The sequence below is a fragment of the Puma concolor genome, chromosome C1 (genome assembly GCF_028749965.1).
Source record: "Puma concolor isolate L17-30 chromosome C1, mPumCon1.1.hap2, whole genome shotgun sequence".
NCBI classification, from domain to species: Eukaryota; Metazoa; Chordata; class Mammalia; order Carnivora; family Felidae; genus Puma; species Puma concolor.
In genome coordinates, this window is record NC_141674.1 from 73,855,240 (window position 1) to 73,873,249 (window position 18,010).

Genomic DNA, 18,010 nt, shown 5'->3' on the forward strand with positions numbered 1-18,010 from the left:
GTTCTGTTTCAGATTTGGTGTGAAGAAGAAGCCAATTTACATTAATGTTATAAGGGATCCTATTGAGAGGCTAGTTTCTTACTATTATTTTCTGAGATTCGGAGATGATTATAGACCAGGGTTAAGAAGACGAAAACAAGGAGACAAAAAGGTAATAGTTAAGTTTTAAGATGTTTCTGAAGGTAATTGTTTATCAACTGCAATGAATAATTGCCTTTAAAATTTATTATTCATTATGAAGGTACTACTAGCTTATTGTGGAAATTTTGAAAAGAACCCAAAAGTATAAAGAAGCAAAAGTAAAATATAGTTGATATTTTGGAGTACACATAATTTTTTGTCATTTAAAAAATATTTTACCTTAGTTCTAGAGCTGAATATTTCTTTTACAATAGTCCTAACTAACCGTTTTCTATGAGACCATTATAATTATTCATTCGTATGATGGTTTTGAGTAAGTACTTTGGTTCTCTTAGTCTTAATGATGGCAGTTTATATTGATTTGTGCTCATTGGTTTAGGAACACTGTTTCGCCAAAGCAGCTGTTTTCTTCAGGCAAGATGCGAATAATCTTACTTATTAATAAGCACATTCAGATTTGGGTTGTCTTCTATTGAAGTGCTCCTCCGGAGTAGCACCAGAGTTATTTTTCTGAGAAACCAAACTGATTTGTCAGTTTTCTGGTGGAACACCTTTACTGGGACCCCATTGCTCACAAGTCTGCCCAAGGCACAGGAGACACCATCTGATGAAACCCAAGACCGACTTCTCCTGCCTCATTTTCCCTCAGGCACCCGTGCTTCAGCCACATGAAATGTCACCGTCCTCCAAACTTATTATTCCTTCATAATTTTGGCACACGTGTTGTCCCCATATTTAGAATGTCTCTCCTTCACTCTGGGAAACTGTCCACTTTTAAGGTCCAGCTCAAATGTTAACTGTTAGACAAAGTCTTTTCTGGTGCCCCATAAGCAGTTAGCTGTGTCCTTTTTAAGGCTCCCAGGGCACTCCATTCAGACCCCTTTTTAAAGCATTTATTTGTGATATTTGAGTTATTTGTTTACATGTATGTCTTCTCTAAAAGCTTGTCAACTCCCTGAAGCAGGGCTATATTTCATTCCTCCCTGTTTCCCTAGTGTTTAGCACAGTGCCCAGTTCATCTGTTAAGTGCCTGGCAAATGAGTTGAATGAGTGAATTCTACACCTTTTAATGTATTCTTTTACGTAAAGAATTGCGTAATCATGATGCTAGATACTGGATATAATAATTAACATCCAACAATTACTTTTTCTCTTAAGTTAGATGGGCTTTCTGTGTCACTTGAGTGGGTGATTTCCTTTTATTTACTTTCTTTATAAAATCTAATAATAAAACTCTTTTGTGACCTAGTACTTCACAGTTTATTGATAGTTATTTCTAAATTCACTTTAATGCTTCTTTCTCCTTTCCTTCCTTTAGTGTTTTAAAAGTTTAGCCTTCTCATTTACACTCTTTTCACTCAGTAAATGTTAGTATTCATCTCCCTCCTTTGACCAAAGGAATATTAATGTCAGTAAGGAAAAGATTTACAGTCACAGAGGTTCCTACATGCACTGTCTGTCACTGTCAGCCCTGGATACCATGGTTTAGTGGTTGCTGCCCTATGTAGTTTGGGGAATTAGGTAATAATAACACTTAATATAACAACAATAATAGTTCACATCTATTGAGTGCTTATTGTGCATCAGGTACTGTTTTAACTTATATATATGTATTTTTTCAGGTAGCCTGTACAGCATTTCTGTAGGGTGGGTACTGTTATTGTCTCCACTTTACAGATGGGGAAGTTGAGGCACAGAAAGGTTAAGTACCGTGCCCAGTGTTAATGCTACCAGTAAATGGTAGAGCTGGAATTTAAACCCAAGTACTCTAATTCCAGAGCTCACAGTCTTAAGCCCCCTGTACCCTTTATAAAGGAGGGAGGGAATGCCAGATGTTACCCAACATTTGTATGTGAGAGTTGTTCCAAAGTGGCATTTTCAATCCCCACAGAAAACTTCAGGCATTTTCCTTTCATATTTGAAAGTTTCAAGTAGATACGCCCTCTCAAGCCTAGAGACTTAACCATTCTTCCCCCTGATATTATAGGGCTTGGTTTGTTTTTGTTTTTGTCTTTTTATGTCATCATAAAATACATATTAATACATATCTGTATTTAGATGTAATATTAGTAACATCAACACAATGCTATTACCTTAATTCTCATGAGTACAGGGCCGTATACAAATGCTTTATTACAACAATTACTTCATCTTATGATAGGCAAAATGGACTTTTTGGTCTTGAAACGTATTGAAATATACATTTTTAATAATTTGGCTTCTTTCTCATGACACAAGTGTTGGCAACATTCTCGGACCTAAACCTGTATGATGTTGTTTTATTACAAATAACTCCATATCTAACTGGCAAGAGCTTTCATTAATTAATAAACTCGTATCCGTAGAGTTGATAAGACTGCATGGCATATAACATTTTTTAAATGGCAGGGCACTTGAAGATAAGGGGGATTAAAAGGTGGCTGTAATGATGCAGGAAGTACCTGGCAAAGGTTGGAAATACCTTGCATTGGCTTCACTTCCATTAAACTGTATATTGTTGACATCTCAAGTGATGCTTGGAAGCATATCAGATAATATGCAACTATTATGTTTTAAACTGCAGTACTCCGTAATCTACATTGCTCCCTCCTTACACTGCCAAACAGTCATTTCAAACACATTTCAGGCATATGCATGCCTATGACAGCTTTCAGTTGATCTTGTAAGGAACAAAAGATTTATTTGGGAAATTTCAAATACTCTGTTCTTTGTATTTTGTAACTGGAGTTTTGCTTTAGTATAATCTCTGGCCAGCATCTGGAAAGTAGGGATATTAAATAACCTAAAGATAAGCAATAAAAACCTATATAGAGAAATCAGTGATTCTCAAACTTCATAGTGTCAGATCTCCTTTTGCTCTTAAAAATTATTAAGGATCTGGAAAAAGCTTTTGTTTGTGTGGGTTACAGCTGTTGATATTTAGCAGTATCAATAAATGTATCAATTTGCTGGGAAATTTAGAAAATATTAATTTAAAGGTAACAGTTGGAAGCCCATCATATGGTATCATAAATAATATATTTTAGTGCAAATAACCATTTTCAAAAAAATACAGAGTTGTATCTTACACTTTTGCAAGTTTTTTTACAATATCTGGCTTAATATGGACAGTTGGATTTTCATATTTGCTACTGAACCAGTCTGTTGAATATGTTCCTTTGGTTGAAGTATATAAAGAAAATCCAGATTTGCACAGATACGTAATTGGAAAAGGGAGGATTTTAATAGCCTTTTTAGAAGATTATAGATGTTCTTCTTAATATTACACTAAAACCTGGCAAGTAGTAGTTTCTTAAAGTCTTTGAAGTGCGGAATCTGAAAACACAGCGGTGAACTTTTTATGCTCTGCTACATTAAAATCCATTGATACATTTTATACTTTGAATGGATTTTTTAACAGAGCATAATTTTGTAACATCATGCATTGGTCATTGGAAACATATTCACACACACTGAGTTATGTGGACCTTCCAAATGTTGACGCATTTGATTATATAGTACCAGAATATAAGACTATTCATTAATATCACCACTGATCACATCAGAGAAGTCTTTAAGTATTGGGAAACTGTCAAACTTACGGTGGCAGATCAAGTTTTCTGAAATTTTATTTTTTTGTTTGAAAGCTTAACTTTTGTCACTGCCACAGAATTCTCAGCCTCAACACTGTTGTTTTGGGCCAGACAACTGCTTGTTGTGAGGGGCTGCCTATACATGTAGGATGTTTACCAGCAGCTCTGATCATTGACTAGCAGCATCCTGTCCCCCCTTCCCCCCCCCCACCGCCACCCACTGCGAAAACCAAAAATGTCTCCAGACATTGCCAGATGTCACCATTTGAAAACACTGAGCTACTAACACTGTCGTTTTCTGCCGAGTGACAGGTACACTGTTGATTTGGAGAAAATATCTACCAAATATCCAAGTTTGAATAACCATGGTTTCTCTCTCAGTCCTTCTTTCAATGTAGGCCTTCCTGTGGCTTCTAAATAATATTAACTGCACCTATAATTCTCATCACTCACATTTTCTAAATATGTAAAATTTATTTTATAAATCTTTCAGGTTTGAACTCCCCTATAGATTGTTAAACATTTTTTTATTAACTATTGTTTTATTAGCAGAACACCAAGGTGGGGTTATTCTTAGAGTAGTTAACTTGCTGTAATAACAATCTGAAGGAGAGTCAGTTTATGTTGTTAAGTACTCAGTGGTCCCAGGGATTACAATTCCTACCCCAATTTGTATTCTTTTTATTTCTTACTCTAAATTAACTAGACTTAATTGACAGCTGCTGTATAATAGTGAATTTAGAATATTCTACCTCAAAATATGTGTTAACTTATAAAAGATAGTAATGAGTTTAGAAGAAATCCGTACTACCTGATCCTGCCATTAACTTACAAAATATCGCCTCCGAAGTTCTTAGCAATTCACAACCCCCTGACCATGGTTTGTATATAGAGCATGAATTTTACTATTCTGTCTCATAAAGGCATGTGAGAAATTACTGTTTGCACAGAAAGTATTTTATTATATAGAAAAAGCATCACAGGAAAGCAATATAATTCTTTACAGCTCAGTAAAAGGTACACAACCCAGAGTCAGCCTTGACTTGTCTTCTTCCCAGGTTTCTGATTGAACCATAGGTGTTTCCTTTCACCAAAAGAGAGAAAACAGGAGTTTAAGAAAGAGATGATGAGTTCAAACTGGACATTATCTTTAGTCATGTAGAAGTAAGTGGAGTTAGCCACTAGAAATTGTATTTGTATCTCAAGAAATAAGTCTAAACTAAACTACAGATTTGGGAGTTAGCAACATTAGGTGGGAATTGAAACAAGAGATTGAATGAAGTTGCACTTGGAAGACATACAGAATGTGAAAAGAGGACCAAATGAAAAAGAAAGAAGAAAGTGAGGGGGAGCAAGTATGTAGTTCTGGGGACTGCTGGCGTTTAAGGGGTAGGCAGAGAAAGAGGAGCACGGCCAGGGGGACTGAGGTCCAGAGAATCAGGTCCTTGAATGAGGTCCTTGAAATAGGTGGGAAAATAATTTCCATTGCAAAGAAGTTAGCGCATTGGGGATTTAAAACTGTCCCTTAGATTTGTCAATGGGGAGGTCATTAGGGATGTTTGAGAAAGTAATATAAGTAGAATCCAAAGGGTCAAGGAGTAACTGAGAAATGAAGTTAAGACTGAGAGGAAAGACTACTCTTGAGATAGAAGTTTGGCTTTAGAAGGAACAAAACACATCAGGAAATGTTTCTTTAAGATGACAGACACTTGGGCATATTATGTATCCAAGGGGAGCAGGGGTGATGGGTGATACAGGAGAGTAGAGAAAATTGATAGAGCATGGTCTTAGAAAGGGGTGAGGATGGTATTCAAAGATAGGAGAAGGAAACACCTCCTTAAATATGAGGGCAGCAGGGGGCTAGAGATGCAGATAAGCTTTTGTCTAAGCAGGAAATTGAGGGAGCTTACTCTTAGCTTTGGTTTTCTATGTAAGTTCATTTGCAGAAAAGGGTTTGAATGTAAATATAATTGTCATCACTATCAAGCATCAAATTTTGATTAATTTTTTTAAACTTCAATTTTAAGAGTTAAGTATCTAAACTAATAATCTAAATAGTCTAGAGAATATTTGGACTTTCATGCTTTTAAAAATATCTGTATCTTGTCGACAAAAAAATTGTTCTTTCTAAACAAAGATGGCTTTTAAGTGAAAAAGGTGATCATAATTTTTTGTTTCTTTGGTGTACTGAACCAGGTTTTGTGGGAGAGGAACAGAGTCTGGAGTGTTTTTATTTGTTTTTGCCTTTTATCTTAAGGACTTGAAATTTTATAAGAGAAAAAGATTTATGTATAGAAAATCCTATTTCTGAAATATGACCAAAATGTGTTCAAAGCTAATAAAAGCTAGCAGGTAAGCAGGAAAATTTTGATGACCATGCATTTGAATGGCATGTTCTGCTATGAATACAGAAACCCAAGTACTAATGTCACTGTAGAGGAGTCAGTGAAACAGCTCATCTTGATTAAAATCTTAGTGGACCAGTTTATCAGGGTGATGTGCTAAAGGTGGTATTGAGTTATCTTAATTTGGTTTCTCTTGCTAGGAAATGCTTTACTTTATTCATCAGATATTTATGTAGAAATGGGAGAATTTCTGTTATGCTAAGACATGGCACACTCATGTACATTCACCAGTTTTTTATTATTCATAGTCCGTTGTTTCCTCCACGTCTTCCTTGCTACTAGCCATGTTTAGATCGTCTCTTTTAGTTGATGGGAGCAAAACTCTGCCCCCAAATGATAAGAAGGAACCACATAGGCAAAACCCTATCTGTTTTTCCACCTTTATGTTGTCTAATAAAATATTTGGTAGGTGAATTAGTTAAAATAGATGCTAAGCTTCTAAAAGAAAGAAGTCCAAATAATTTAAATAATATTTTTATACTTAAAACCCTAAAAGTGAGGGGCCCAGGCTCTTAGAGCAACTAAGCTCCGCACTGTTATTCAGGGACCTAGGTTCCTTCCATATTGTTATTGTGCTGTTCTTTAAGACATTGTCCTTATGTGCTTGGTTGGATTTGGGTCACCACTATATCTGCCTTCTCGCTTGTGGGAAGAAAGGAAGTAGAAGGCAAGCAATTTCCTTTTTTTTTTTTATTTTTATTTTTTTTTTAATGTTTTATTTACTTTTGACAGAGAGAGAGAGACAGACCATGAGCGGGGGAGGGGCAGAGAGAGAGGGAGACACAGACTCTGAAGCAGGCTCCAGGCTCTGAGCTGTCAGCACAGAGCCCGACATGGGGCTCGAACTCATAGACCACGAGATCATGACCTGAGCTGAAGTCGGACGCTCAACCGACTGAGCCACCCAGGAGCCCCGCAGTTTCCTTTTAATAACCAAATGACCCAGAACCTGTTCACATCACTTCTGCCTCCAATGCACTGACAGGAGCTTAGTCACATGGCTATACCTAACTGTAAGAGAAGGTAAATTTCTATGACTCTGGAAGAATGGATTTTGGGAGACTCCCAGAATGGGCTAGCAGATTTAAAATCACTGGCCAAAAGTAGATTTGAAGAATATCTACACATTTTTTTTATTTGAAATACAAAAATACTTCAAGAGTTGAGCACAGGAATTAGGAGTTGGCTAACTATAGAATTTAATACATGCTTATTCATTAATCTGTTTTAATTCCAATAGTGGATAAATTCCCAAAGTTGTCCACAGAGCAACTCTGGAAATTTCTAATACTGTAGCATTTAGGGGCGCCTGGCTGGTCAGTCGGTAGAGCATATGATCCTTGATCACAGGATTGTAAATTCGAGCCCCACATTGTGTGTAGAGGTCACTTAAAAATTTAAAAATTAAAAAAGGAAGAAAAAATACTGCAGTATTTTAATATCCTAGTTTCTTATATTTAAGCAAAATCTTTTTAATGTTTGAGTCTTACACAAAATGGTGGTAGAGATTGTGCATTCACCCACAATCACCTTAATAATTCATTTATTTTCTATCTGGGACTTTAATCAGATAGAGGCGTAAAGAAGCAGAGTGCTTCTTCTGAGCTTCAGAGGCACCTCACTATGATCTAGGATCTTTTTTAAATTGGATAGGCATGGAGTCAGAAACCTTCCAATATATCATCACTCAGTTCATTGAGCCAAAGATTTCTTGGAAATTGGAACATGGTAGAGATACATACATCAGTTGTTTTATTTTTATGAGCTACAAGTTGGCATAAATGATAATAAAACTACTTTTTAGGAAGTGATTTAGGCCAGCACATCTAAGTCAGACCATCTAGTAAGATTGAGCAATAACGTTATGGCCACTAAAATGGGGTTTATTGAGTCTGAAGAGTAAACTGAGGTGTTTTCACTTTATTTGTGTATATATAATTTGTGTTTGTGTATCTAGCTATAGAGAGATCCTAAGAGAATTTGAGAGAACTCTAAGGACTGTCAAAATGCTTCATGAAAAGATGTTACTGCCCCTATCTTCGTCCTCACTGGAACTGTGCCTTTAGTATTTATGTAAGTTCCCTGCAGTGCATTTACAACTACTGATTATGCAGACAATTTGCTTGGCAGTAGATTGTGTGCGGTAAAGGACACAAATGCATACTGCATGATCCCTCAAAGAACTTCTCTTTGTAGTTGAGGAGAGAGAACATAACACACATAAAAAAAAAAAAAAAAAGTACATGAAGCAAGTTCTTCAGGTAAGGATATATATGTAGATACACATATCTGGATCCTAAGAGATGGCTATTACAAGGCAGTATATCATTAATTTATATGAGTCCAAAGAAGGTAAGAGTCACTTTGGGCCAGAATCATTGGAGAGAGTAGCTTCAAGTAAACTACAATGGTAGAAGGAAGGCACTTTCAGAGGAAGTAAATGTAGTCAACAAAAGTATATAGATTTAAGGTACATATCACATGCTTGAGAAACTACAAAACAGGCTAATCTGGTAAAGATGGAAGTTACACATGGCGATGAGCTAGACTAGCATATTGAGGGCAGAGTATGAAGCATTTCTTAAAGCCAGAATAAAAAATTTGGATTTTTGTTGTTGTTGACACACCGGAAACCATTGAGGGTTTCTGAGTAGAGGAAGTTACAAGTGACTCCTTCCACTAATCTGATGCCTGTACAGAACAGGTTGAAGGGAGGAAGGTGGGGAGCCCATTAGAAAGTGATTGTAACAATGGAAACACAGCATTGTGGGACCCTGATAAAAGCAAGGTTGAAAAAAGAAAAGATAGATTGGAAAGACATGACCTCAATGATGTTAGGGGAGAGAGAAGAAGGAAGTGTTAGGAAATGTTCTGAGATCTTCAGTCTGAATTACACAGGCAGTGTAATTCTGTTGCCTGAAGTATTGAGTATGAGGTAATAGTGGAAATTCAAATGAAAATGCACACGAGGTATTAGAAGATGAAAAGTAATGGATCTGGAGGTACAGATTTGGAAGTTCTTTGCCTAGAAATTATAAATGAAGCCAAGGAAGTAGGAAATGTGAATAAGCTAAGGAAGGGAGTGGGCAAAGAGAAGATAGTTGAGATGAATTTCCGTAACTATTAGGAGGACCAAAACATGCCTTCAAAGAAGATAATAATAATACATTCAGAAAGGTACAGAGAACCAGCAAAGCCAGAAAGGGCAGTGTCCAAAGAAGTAAACAAGAATCTCTTAGGGACAGAGAGACCAGGAGATTTCAGAAAGGAGAGGGTGGTCAAATGCTGTGAAGGTCAAGGAGAACAAGAACCAACAAGACATTGTACTTGACTATTAGGGAGGAGGGGAGAGAGACAAGCACAGACATAGATACATTCTGTTTATCAAATGCCTGCAGTGAACCAGTCGCTGTGGTAGATTCTTTTACATCCATGATTTTATTTCTTCCTCAAAGTAAGATCCTGTCCTGCTTTTTTAGATAAGGAACAAACACAAAACTTAGATTTTCTGGGTTCAGGGTTCAAACCCAAGTCATAGATCTTTTTACTGTATCATGGAAGAGGTCATCGGTAAAAGAAATGGGCAGATTGTGGACTGTGTTTGCTGTTGTCTTTTGAATGTTGCCAGAATAAAGAGACCACCCAACACTGGGTGTAAAGATTTTTTTGCCCTGTTCTCAGATTTTTGGTTGAAAGGGCCCTTTGAGTTTATCTAATTGCATAGATTAGAAACTGAGGTTTGGAGTCCTTAAAGACTTACTTGAAATATGGTCAAACCTGCTTCCAGAAACTCAAGAGCCTTGACTCCACTCTTTCACACTTTGTCCTCTCAGAAATAACAGGTGGCATTTGTGGGTGTCTCATCACCACAACCCGAGTTCCCAAGTTTGCTCTCTGGTATCTCAGTGTCATTTCAGGTAGACAGGGCCTACTGTTAAAATGCCTGTGGCAGATAGTAAGTGCTTGAGGAAGTGGAGTTGATTAATTTTACGTTCATACCCTGTGAGTCTCTTTCCCTTTTAATTAATTCAGTCAGATACCATGGACAGGAGGGCACGCAAGTCATAAGTGTCTGAGGTCATTTCTGCTTTTTGTACAACGAGCTTTTGTTTGCTTTAATGAGAAAAGGAGAGAAGACTTAAGTGTAGCCCTACTTTATATTCTTCTCAAATGGTTATTTCACATAGAGTATCTTTAGCTTTATTTTTATTTAATTTCCTAAGGGGGATAGAAATTACAAATACACAAATTCAACATAAACCAGTATTTACACTCAAGGACAAATTATCTGAAGTGGGGGAGAGGGTTCAAGTCATGCAGTCAAAAAAAAAAAAGCCCTCTTATATACATTGATTGGCATAAAACAAAGACGGGAGGAAAATCCATGTATTTTCCTCAGTATCTTAAGTATATTTTCATAACCCACCCATCTCTTTAGTTCACTAGCTCGTTCCACCTGCTGCTCCTCGTGTATTCAATGACTTACTTACCCTGTTAGGGTAGTTGATAGGTGAGACCTGGGTTTAGGGCTCATGTGTGCTGCTTTGTGTTTATTCCAGACCTTTGATGAATGTGTAGCTGAGGGCGGCTCAGACTGTGCTCCGGAGAAGCTCTGGCTTCAAATCCCATTCTTCTGCGGCCACAGCTCGGAATGCTGGTAGGGAGATAAAGCTTAAATTGATGCTCTTCTTTGTTTTCTCTAGCATCTGTATTTCACAAGTGTGAATGTATTCGTCAAGGGCTAGGTATAGGGAAATTAGTGAAAGACCAGGCTAAAAATAACGTGTAATTAAGTAATTTCTAGTTTTATAGTTACCTTTAAGTGCATTGAAAAGTTTCTTCATACATCTTATCCTTGCAACGTTTTCTCAGATGCTGGTTTTTATTTTTTTAAGTTTATTTCTTTATTTTGAAAGAGGGAGAGAGACAGAATTCCATGGAGGCCCATTTGTGCTGTTAGTGCAGAGCCCAGTGCAGGGCTCAGGCCCGCGAATTGTGAGATCATGACCCAAGCCAAGATCAGGAATCGGACACTTCACTGACGGAGCCACCCAGGCGCCCCATCAGATGCTGGTTTTTATTTTTTTGTTTTTGGTGTTACATGTTTTGCCCTATTCCAGCAGAGCTCTTCATTTAGAGTTCAGGGGTTATTTCATAAACCTCGTTTTCTCCTAAGCTTATTGTTTTAGCCACTCACGTTAGATCAAGAAAAGGCTTAGTGGGTAAATCATTCACCAGGTTTTACTATTAACTGACTTTTTACTTTGAGAGAAGCCAACATTATGGTTGTGGTCTAGTTTACCAATAAACGTGAGGTGGAAAATAAAAAGGTATTTTATCTTCAATAAAGAGTTTATTTCCTCAGCATGTGCAGAGTTTACAGTTTAAAAAAATGACACATTTTTATACATATTTATATGTTCTAATCAATCATTTTAATAGGAAAACTAGAAAGGAACACAAAGTTAATATCTTCCTTAAAACTGTGGCGAGAAATGCAAAGAATGCCTTCATTCTTTTCCTCATTGTTTGAGACATGTTACTGGATCACTATGCGCCTTAAGTTCTTAATAGATTATATCAGAGCATAATAACAGCATAACAAGCATAGGAAGAACATCTTCTCAATTTTTAGTCATTTCCTTAGAACAGGGATTGACAGATTACAACCTGGAGACCAAATTTGGCCCATCACCTGGTTTTATAAAGTTTTACTAGAACACAGCCATCTCCATTTATTTACTTATTGTCTGTTTTTATTCTGCAAAAGCAAAGTTAAATAATTGTGACCAAGAACATATGGCCTGCAAAGCCTAAGGTATTTATTACTCTCTGGCACTTTACAGAAAAAGTTTGCCGACCTTAGAGCAATAAAGGGTATTGCTCTTTTGGACATTATTGAGAAGATTTTAAATGAACTTTTTTAGTTTGTTCCATAGATTCATAGAAGTGGGAGGGACCTTTGAAATCAAGTACCCCCCTCCCCACGAGGAACATTAATAAAAGAGCATTAAGGCTTTGGATGGACATGTGTTTGTTTCCTCCATAATACATAGGGTCAGAGGCATCAAAAGTCCTTAGCAGATTTCACAGCCAGGTTTTTAATTCCTTTTCTTTGGTTTTAGGAATGTGGGAAGCAGGTGGGCCATGGATCAAGCCAAGTATAACCTAATTAATGAATACTTTCTGGTGGGAGTTACTGAAGAGCTTGAAGATTTTATCATGTTACTGGAGGCAGCTTTGCCCCGGTTCTTCAGGGGTGCTACAGAACTCTACCGTACAGGTATACAAAGGATGGGTTTCTTTTGTAAGCTGTCCTTAACTTTGTCTGCAACTTGAAAAATAGGTGTGATTCCAGTTTCTTGACTAAAGCACAAGAAATAAGTCCAGAAAAGCAGGTATATTGCCTATTTCTTCTTACCATTTTCAATACAAAACAGTGCCTGGCACACACACACGCACAAAATATTTTTTGAATAAACATGCATTAGATGATAATTAGAAGGCATTGTAGGAATAGTGGAAAAATATGATCTGCAGAACCAGCCTTAGTTAGAAATGTGTAATATTAACTAATGGCAGATACCAAACATTATGACCATATTGCACCTTAGATCTACGGGCCGAACGCTGTTTAAAGTAGGGGTGGGATGGTGAGACTGAGTCACGTTCATGATGATCATCAGCATGTGCTGTGTCTGTCATGGTTAAGTGTGCTTCAGCAGCCTTGACAGTGTGACATAGCCAAAAGTGACAGTGCTCTGGTCCAGTCTGATTCTGATTTTTTTCCCCTGTTCTTTGCGAAAATGCAGTCTAGCAACTCTTCCTAGAGTATGCATGGGCCCTAGCTTCTAACACATAGAGAATGCAGGTTATGGTAAAACTAGCATTTAGTTTGAATATTTGAATATCTAACTAGTATTTAGTTAGATATTTTGTCATATTTTAAAAAATAGTCAGAACACCAAGCATTTGAGATTACAGCATGTAAGGTGACAGCCTACTCTTTACTGATGGTGATCCTTATTTTTATTATTTGACAGCTAATTAAGTCTGTAAACAGGTTGAGGATTTACATTATGAAGGAGTAAATCACAGTTCTGGTAGGTTCAGGGCACCATTTTTGTCTGAATGATATTAATGCAAAACAGTTGTTACCCGCCCTTCAATGTGCCACATTGACTTCATCTTTTCACATAAAGAAGCATCCATCATTTGTTCTCACAAGTATTTACCTCTTCTCTTTCTCATTTGTAAGTAGGAAAGAAATCTCATCTTAGGAAAACCACGGAGAAGAAGCTCCCCACTAAACAAACCATTGCAAAACTGCAGCAGTCTGACATATGGAAAATGGAGAATGAGTTCTATGAGTTTGCTCTGGAGCAGTTCCAGTTCATCAGAGCCCACGCCGTACGAGAAAAAGACGGAGACCTCTACATCCTCGCACAAAACTTTTTCTATGAAAAGATTTACCCTAAATCGAACTGAGTACAGGTGTGACTGTTCGATTCTTGAACTAAAACTTTGACCCTGTCTTCACCTTAGTTCTCAGCTCTACAGCTCGGTTGCTGATAGGTGTATAAGACAATTTGTATTGAGCCAAGTTAGGAAACAGAAACACCGAGGAAGTAGATACTGGCTGGTAAGTTTCAGTGGCCTGAGAAGTTTAAGTTTCAGCCTTTCTTTCTTTCTTCTCTTTCTTTCTTTCTTTCTTTCTTTCTTTCTTTCTTTCTTTCTTTCTTTTACCCCCTTGGTTACATTTTCATGGGAGTTATAATCTCCTGCCTGGAAAAAAAAGCCTACACATCACCTAAAAATCAACACAGAGCAGGTCTAGTCAGAGGCTAAATACAATTTCACAAAAAAGTTCTGATACTCCCTTTTTGATAAAGCATTTTTTTTCCAACTAACCATGAATGAAGATGAGTCCATTTGCTACTTCCACCTTCACCTGGAGGTTCGAGATACACACCTGTACCAAATAGTGTTATTAACTGTTGGGCAGTGTGTGCTTTGTTTTCGTGAATCCTGTCTCATGAAATTTACTGGAATGTTTGATCCTGTTTGCTGAGAATGTCTCTGCTGTAGTTGGAATTGCCCATATTTATGTAGGCCATTTTAATATTGTTTTTTAAAAAAAAAAGATCTTTAGTGTTAAAAACCAATTTTAAAATAATCAAAGCAGTATTTCTCATTCCTGTCTCCCCACTACCTAAGACTGGGGAGACACTTCAAAGAATGCTGACGTTTTAGTTTAAGACTTCCACACATTAATATCAAAAAAGTAAGTTTAGTATTTGTTCCCCCATGGGTTATTTGTAAAGCAGTAAACTGACATTGGTGATTCCATATTATAACTCCATTAGTGAGCTGTGGTATGGGTAGGATTTTCCTACTTCTTCTGTACTTTTACTTGTAGACTATTTTTACTAAGGTGCTTTATAATGTGTTTTAAAGCATTGCATTTACAAAAAAAGAAAGGAAAATGCTGTAAATATTGCATATTTTATGTATTTGGACCAAAAGGTTAGACGTAATTAGATAAAAGTGGTTTTGCACCCGTTTTATGAAGTCAAGTAAAATCATCAGACCTACTGTTCTTGTAGTTCTCATTTAACTTTACTGGTAAGACATCACTGAAATGAACTTCAGTAACCTTTCAATTTTGATACACAGTACATTGTTCATAATTGGGGCAGTAGCTATAGTGGAAGGAGTACTGGACAAGGAGTCAGAAAATTTGATTTCTGGTCCTGGCTCTGCCGCTTATCAGCTGGGTGATCTTGGGCAAGTCACTTAACCTCTCTTTGCCTCAATTTCCTCATCTTGAAATGAGGATACTAATACCTGCTGTACCTACCTCGCAGGGGTGTTGTGAGGATTACATGAGATGGCATGTGAAAGCACTTTGAAAACTGTAATGCGCTATATAAACGTAAGGTATTATGGAAACATCTTTAACATATGGTTTCCTACCATTCATTTTTTTAACAAAGAAAGGGAAAAGTCCACTTATTAGCTGGTTGGGGAAAAAAGTGAATCTTGATAGAAATTTGTGTTTGATAAATATCTTCTCTGTTTTATCTTCTCTGTTTCAACAACTATGGAAATACGAAACACCTGTGAACTAACTCTTAAAGATTCATGAACAGCTGCTTGAGTTCAGGAGGTTCCCTGTTTGAAAAAGACTTTCTTAGCTGACTCAGGGCAGGGTACAATTTGCTCTTCAACTTTGGAGAGACTTGTCTGGTTTTATTTTCCATTACCATTCAGAAATGGTAGCTCTTTTTTACCTCTGGTTGTTCAGGTATATTTTGCAGAGTTTCATTACCCTGTGCGTTCTTTGCCATCTTTCCCTTCTTGGAGTAACTAAGATTTTTAGACACGTTTTCTAAAAGAATAATCTTTACTATGTTTAGTTTAAATAAACACTATTCCTGAACAAGTCCTCACAAACTAGGCAAACATTTTAGGCAGACTACTCTAAAGGTTATTAACTGTATGGGAGGTGAGGAGGGAACACTACTTAATGAAAAAACGTAGATTTAAAGAAAAGCTAAAGGAAGTTGGTGGAAAGAATCAGTTTAGCGCCCTTCCCTCCCACCTCCAATACTAGGAGGATATTAAGAGAACATTGGCAGGCACACTTTTCTTACTTGGCTTTCTTTCTTTCTTGTGTATTTATGAACTTTTACAGATATTTGTTGAAAATCTATACAAATTATTCCCTTGCCCAAAAGTAAAGCACCACCTTAAGGTGATGTGTTTGACATTTATTCTGCTAAGGAACCCCCAGTATGCAGGTTACTCTTGGAGTACATGCTAAAATCTTCTTGAGGTGCACTAACTCTTAGGAAACTAGAGTAGTATGGAGTGCCCTACATCATGGGTTCAGTCAACTTTTCCTTTGAAGATACGGAGAGTATATGTTTTAGGCTTTGCAGTCTGTACAGTCCCTGTCAAAACTACTCAACGCTTGTCATGTTAACACAAAAGCAAGGATAGATAGCACATAAATGAGTGAGCATGGCTGTGTTCCAATAAAACTTTATTACAAAAGCAAGTGACATGCCAGATAGGGACCATTGGTTGTAGTTTACCAACTCCTGTAATAGATCATTATTTATGGAAAAATCATTTTTAAATCTGTATTCTAGTGACCTAAAAGTTTATATACTTCCAAAAGCTCCTAACTTCTATCCAAAGAATATCTTTCTCATTCGGGCGGTCTCTCCCACAGATTCATAAACTTTCATGAGTTAGATTGCTTCCAGGTGAGCATGTTTTCTTTCCCAGTTTAACAGTTTGGAATAGAGGCATTTATTCTGTCATCTTGTAGGATAGGTTAGGGAGTATCCTTCCTGGAGACTGAGAAAGGGTTAAATTTAATTCCGTCTGGTCCAGTACAGCCCTAGGAGTCTGACAACCGCAGAGTCCTCGTAATACCTAACTTTATATTAATAATAAAAATAAAAATATAGAACCACTGAGACAATAATGTATTTTTTAAAAGTGGCAAATGTGGTTTCCTTTTTTCAGCCTTTGCGCTTTTTCAGTATTTTGACCATAGGGAATTTTTTTTTTAATAATACAAAAGCAAATGAACCACTCTGTATTGTAAAAAAACGATGTTGTGTGTGTGTGTGTGTGTGTGTGTGTGTGTGTACGTACATCTATGTTTATTTCCTAAAAGAGGAAAAAGTACTTTTTTTTTTGTTCAACTTGTATCAACTCCTGTTTTCTAATTGCTGTGAAATGGCAACTGTTGATAAATTATTGTGACTTTTAAAATATAATGGGGAGGATATATTTTGGTTTTACGGAGCTTTAATCTGTAAAGTATCACTTAAATATATCTGATAGCAACACTTAAAATATTGCATGGGGATTACTTTTCTATCATCCATACCCATCTGTGCAACTTTGAACATACTGGGTGCTTCTGAATTCTTGGTGATTGGGTTTCAATTATTGAAAATCAGAGAACTTAAACTTACTGACTTTTAAACTTTAAATTTTATTTTGTAGTCTTAAAATTCAGTTAATGCCTATAATTTGAAATCTGGTGTTGCTCTTTCTCAATATATGTCCTACTGGAAATTCCTGAAATTGTTAGTGCCATCAGTGGTTTACAAACAGTATTTTGATATTACAGATGATTTGCTCATTGTATTTGCATAGTTAGAAAGAAAATAGTTTGTAGACGATGATTCTCTTTTTCTAATAAAATGAAATAAAAGTTCTTAAACGCACTAGAGGATTTAACTAAAGGCTGGTTCCCAAGTGCATAGCTGGTATTTTAATTTATATTCAAATTCTATGTAGAGAACATCTGTGTAAGCCATCTAGGTTTTCCCATTGATCATTTCCAACCACACCTATGGTCCTAGAAGCCTTTATTATGAGAAGTAGGGTATGGTACTGTAACCTCTTATGAAGTTTGTCTGTAAGAGGCCCAGGTGCTTCTACTTTATGGTTTGAAAATCCGCCTCTTCATAAATTAGTGCTATTCACTGTGAGAGGAAGCAGGGCAATCGCTGTGAGAGTTTTGCATCCATTTACCCTCTGCAGAATTGCTGTACCAAGCCCACCGAACTGCTGCTCAGGCAGCCTTTTGAGGGAGAAGCATCCCTGTTTCAAATGCACTGCCAATTCAGCTCCTCTGGAGTGGAGCTTACTTTCTGGTTTCCTGCAGTGGGAATTTTAGAGCTTGTAATGGGCGATCAGTTAGTCAGATTTATCCTATAATTTAGGTTCATGCAGCTTTGTGACCTTTGCAGTACTATTTATAGAAGGACCCTGATGATGATGATCTCTTTAAAACACATAACTGGTGAGCCTATGATTCAGACCTACCGGTGCTGTCGATCTGATTTTTTAGACAGCTTCCCT

General features: G+C 36.9%; 1 protein-coding gene across 3 annotated transcripts in view; it reads left to right on the plus strand.

Annotated features, from left to right (window-relative positions):
- The window catches only part of HS2ST1 (heparan sulfate 2-O-sulfotransferase 1), a 172,215-nt gene extending 154,845 nt beyond the window's left edge, over positions 1 to 17,370 (plus strand). For 2 of the 3 annotated variants that reach the window (XM_086717462.1, XM_086717463.1), the window contains 4 exons: positions 13 to 151; positions 10,678 to 10,775; positions 12,244 to 12,401; positions 13,377 to 17,370. In XM_086717462.1, the coding sequence (XP_086573588.1) occupies positions 13 to 151; positions 10,678 to 10,775; positions 12,244 to 12,401; positions 13,377 to 13,606 (625 nt within the window). In that variant the 3' untranslated portion in view covers positions 13,607 to 17,370. The remainder of the gene's footprint in view (positions 1 to 12; positions 152 to 10,677; positions 10,776 to 12,243; positions 12,402 to 13,376) is intronic. The other variant, XM_025934976.2, reaches the window with a different exon arrangement.
- Positions 17,371 to 18,010: the final 640 nt, after the last annotated feature.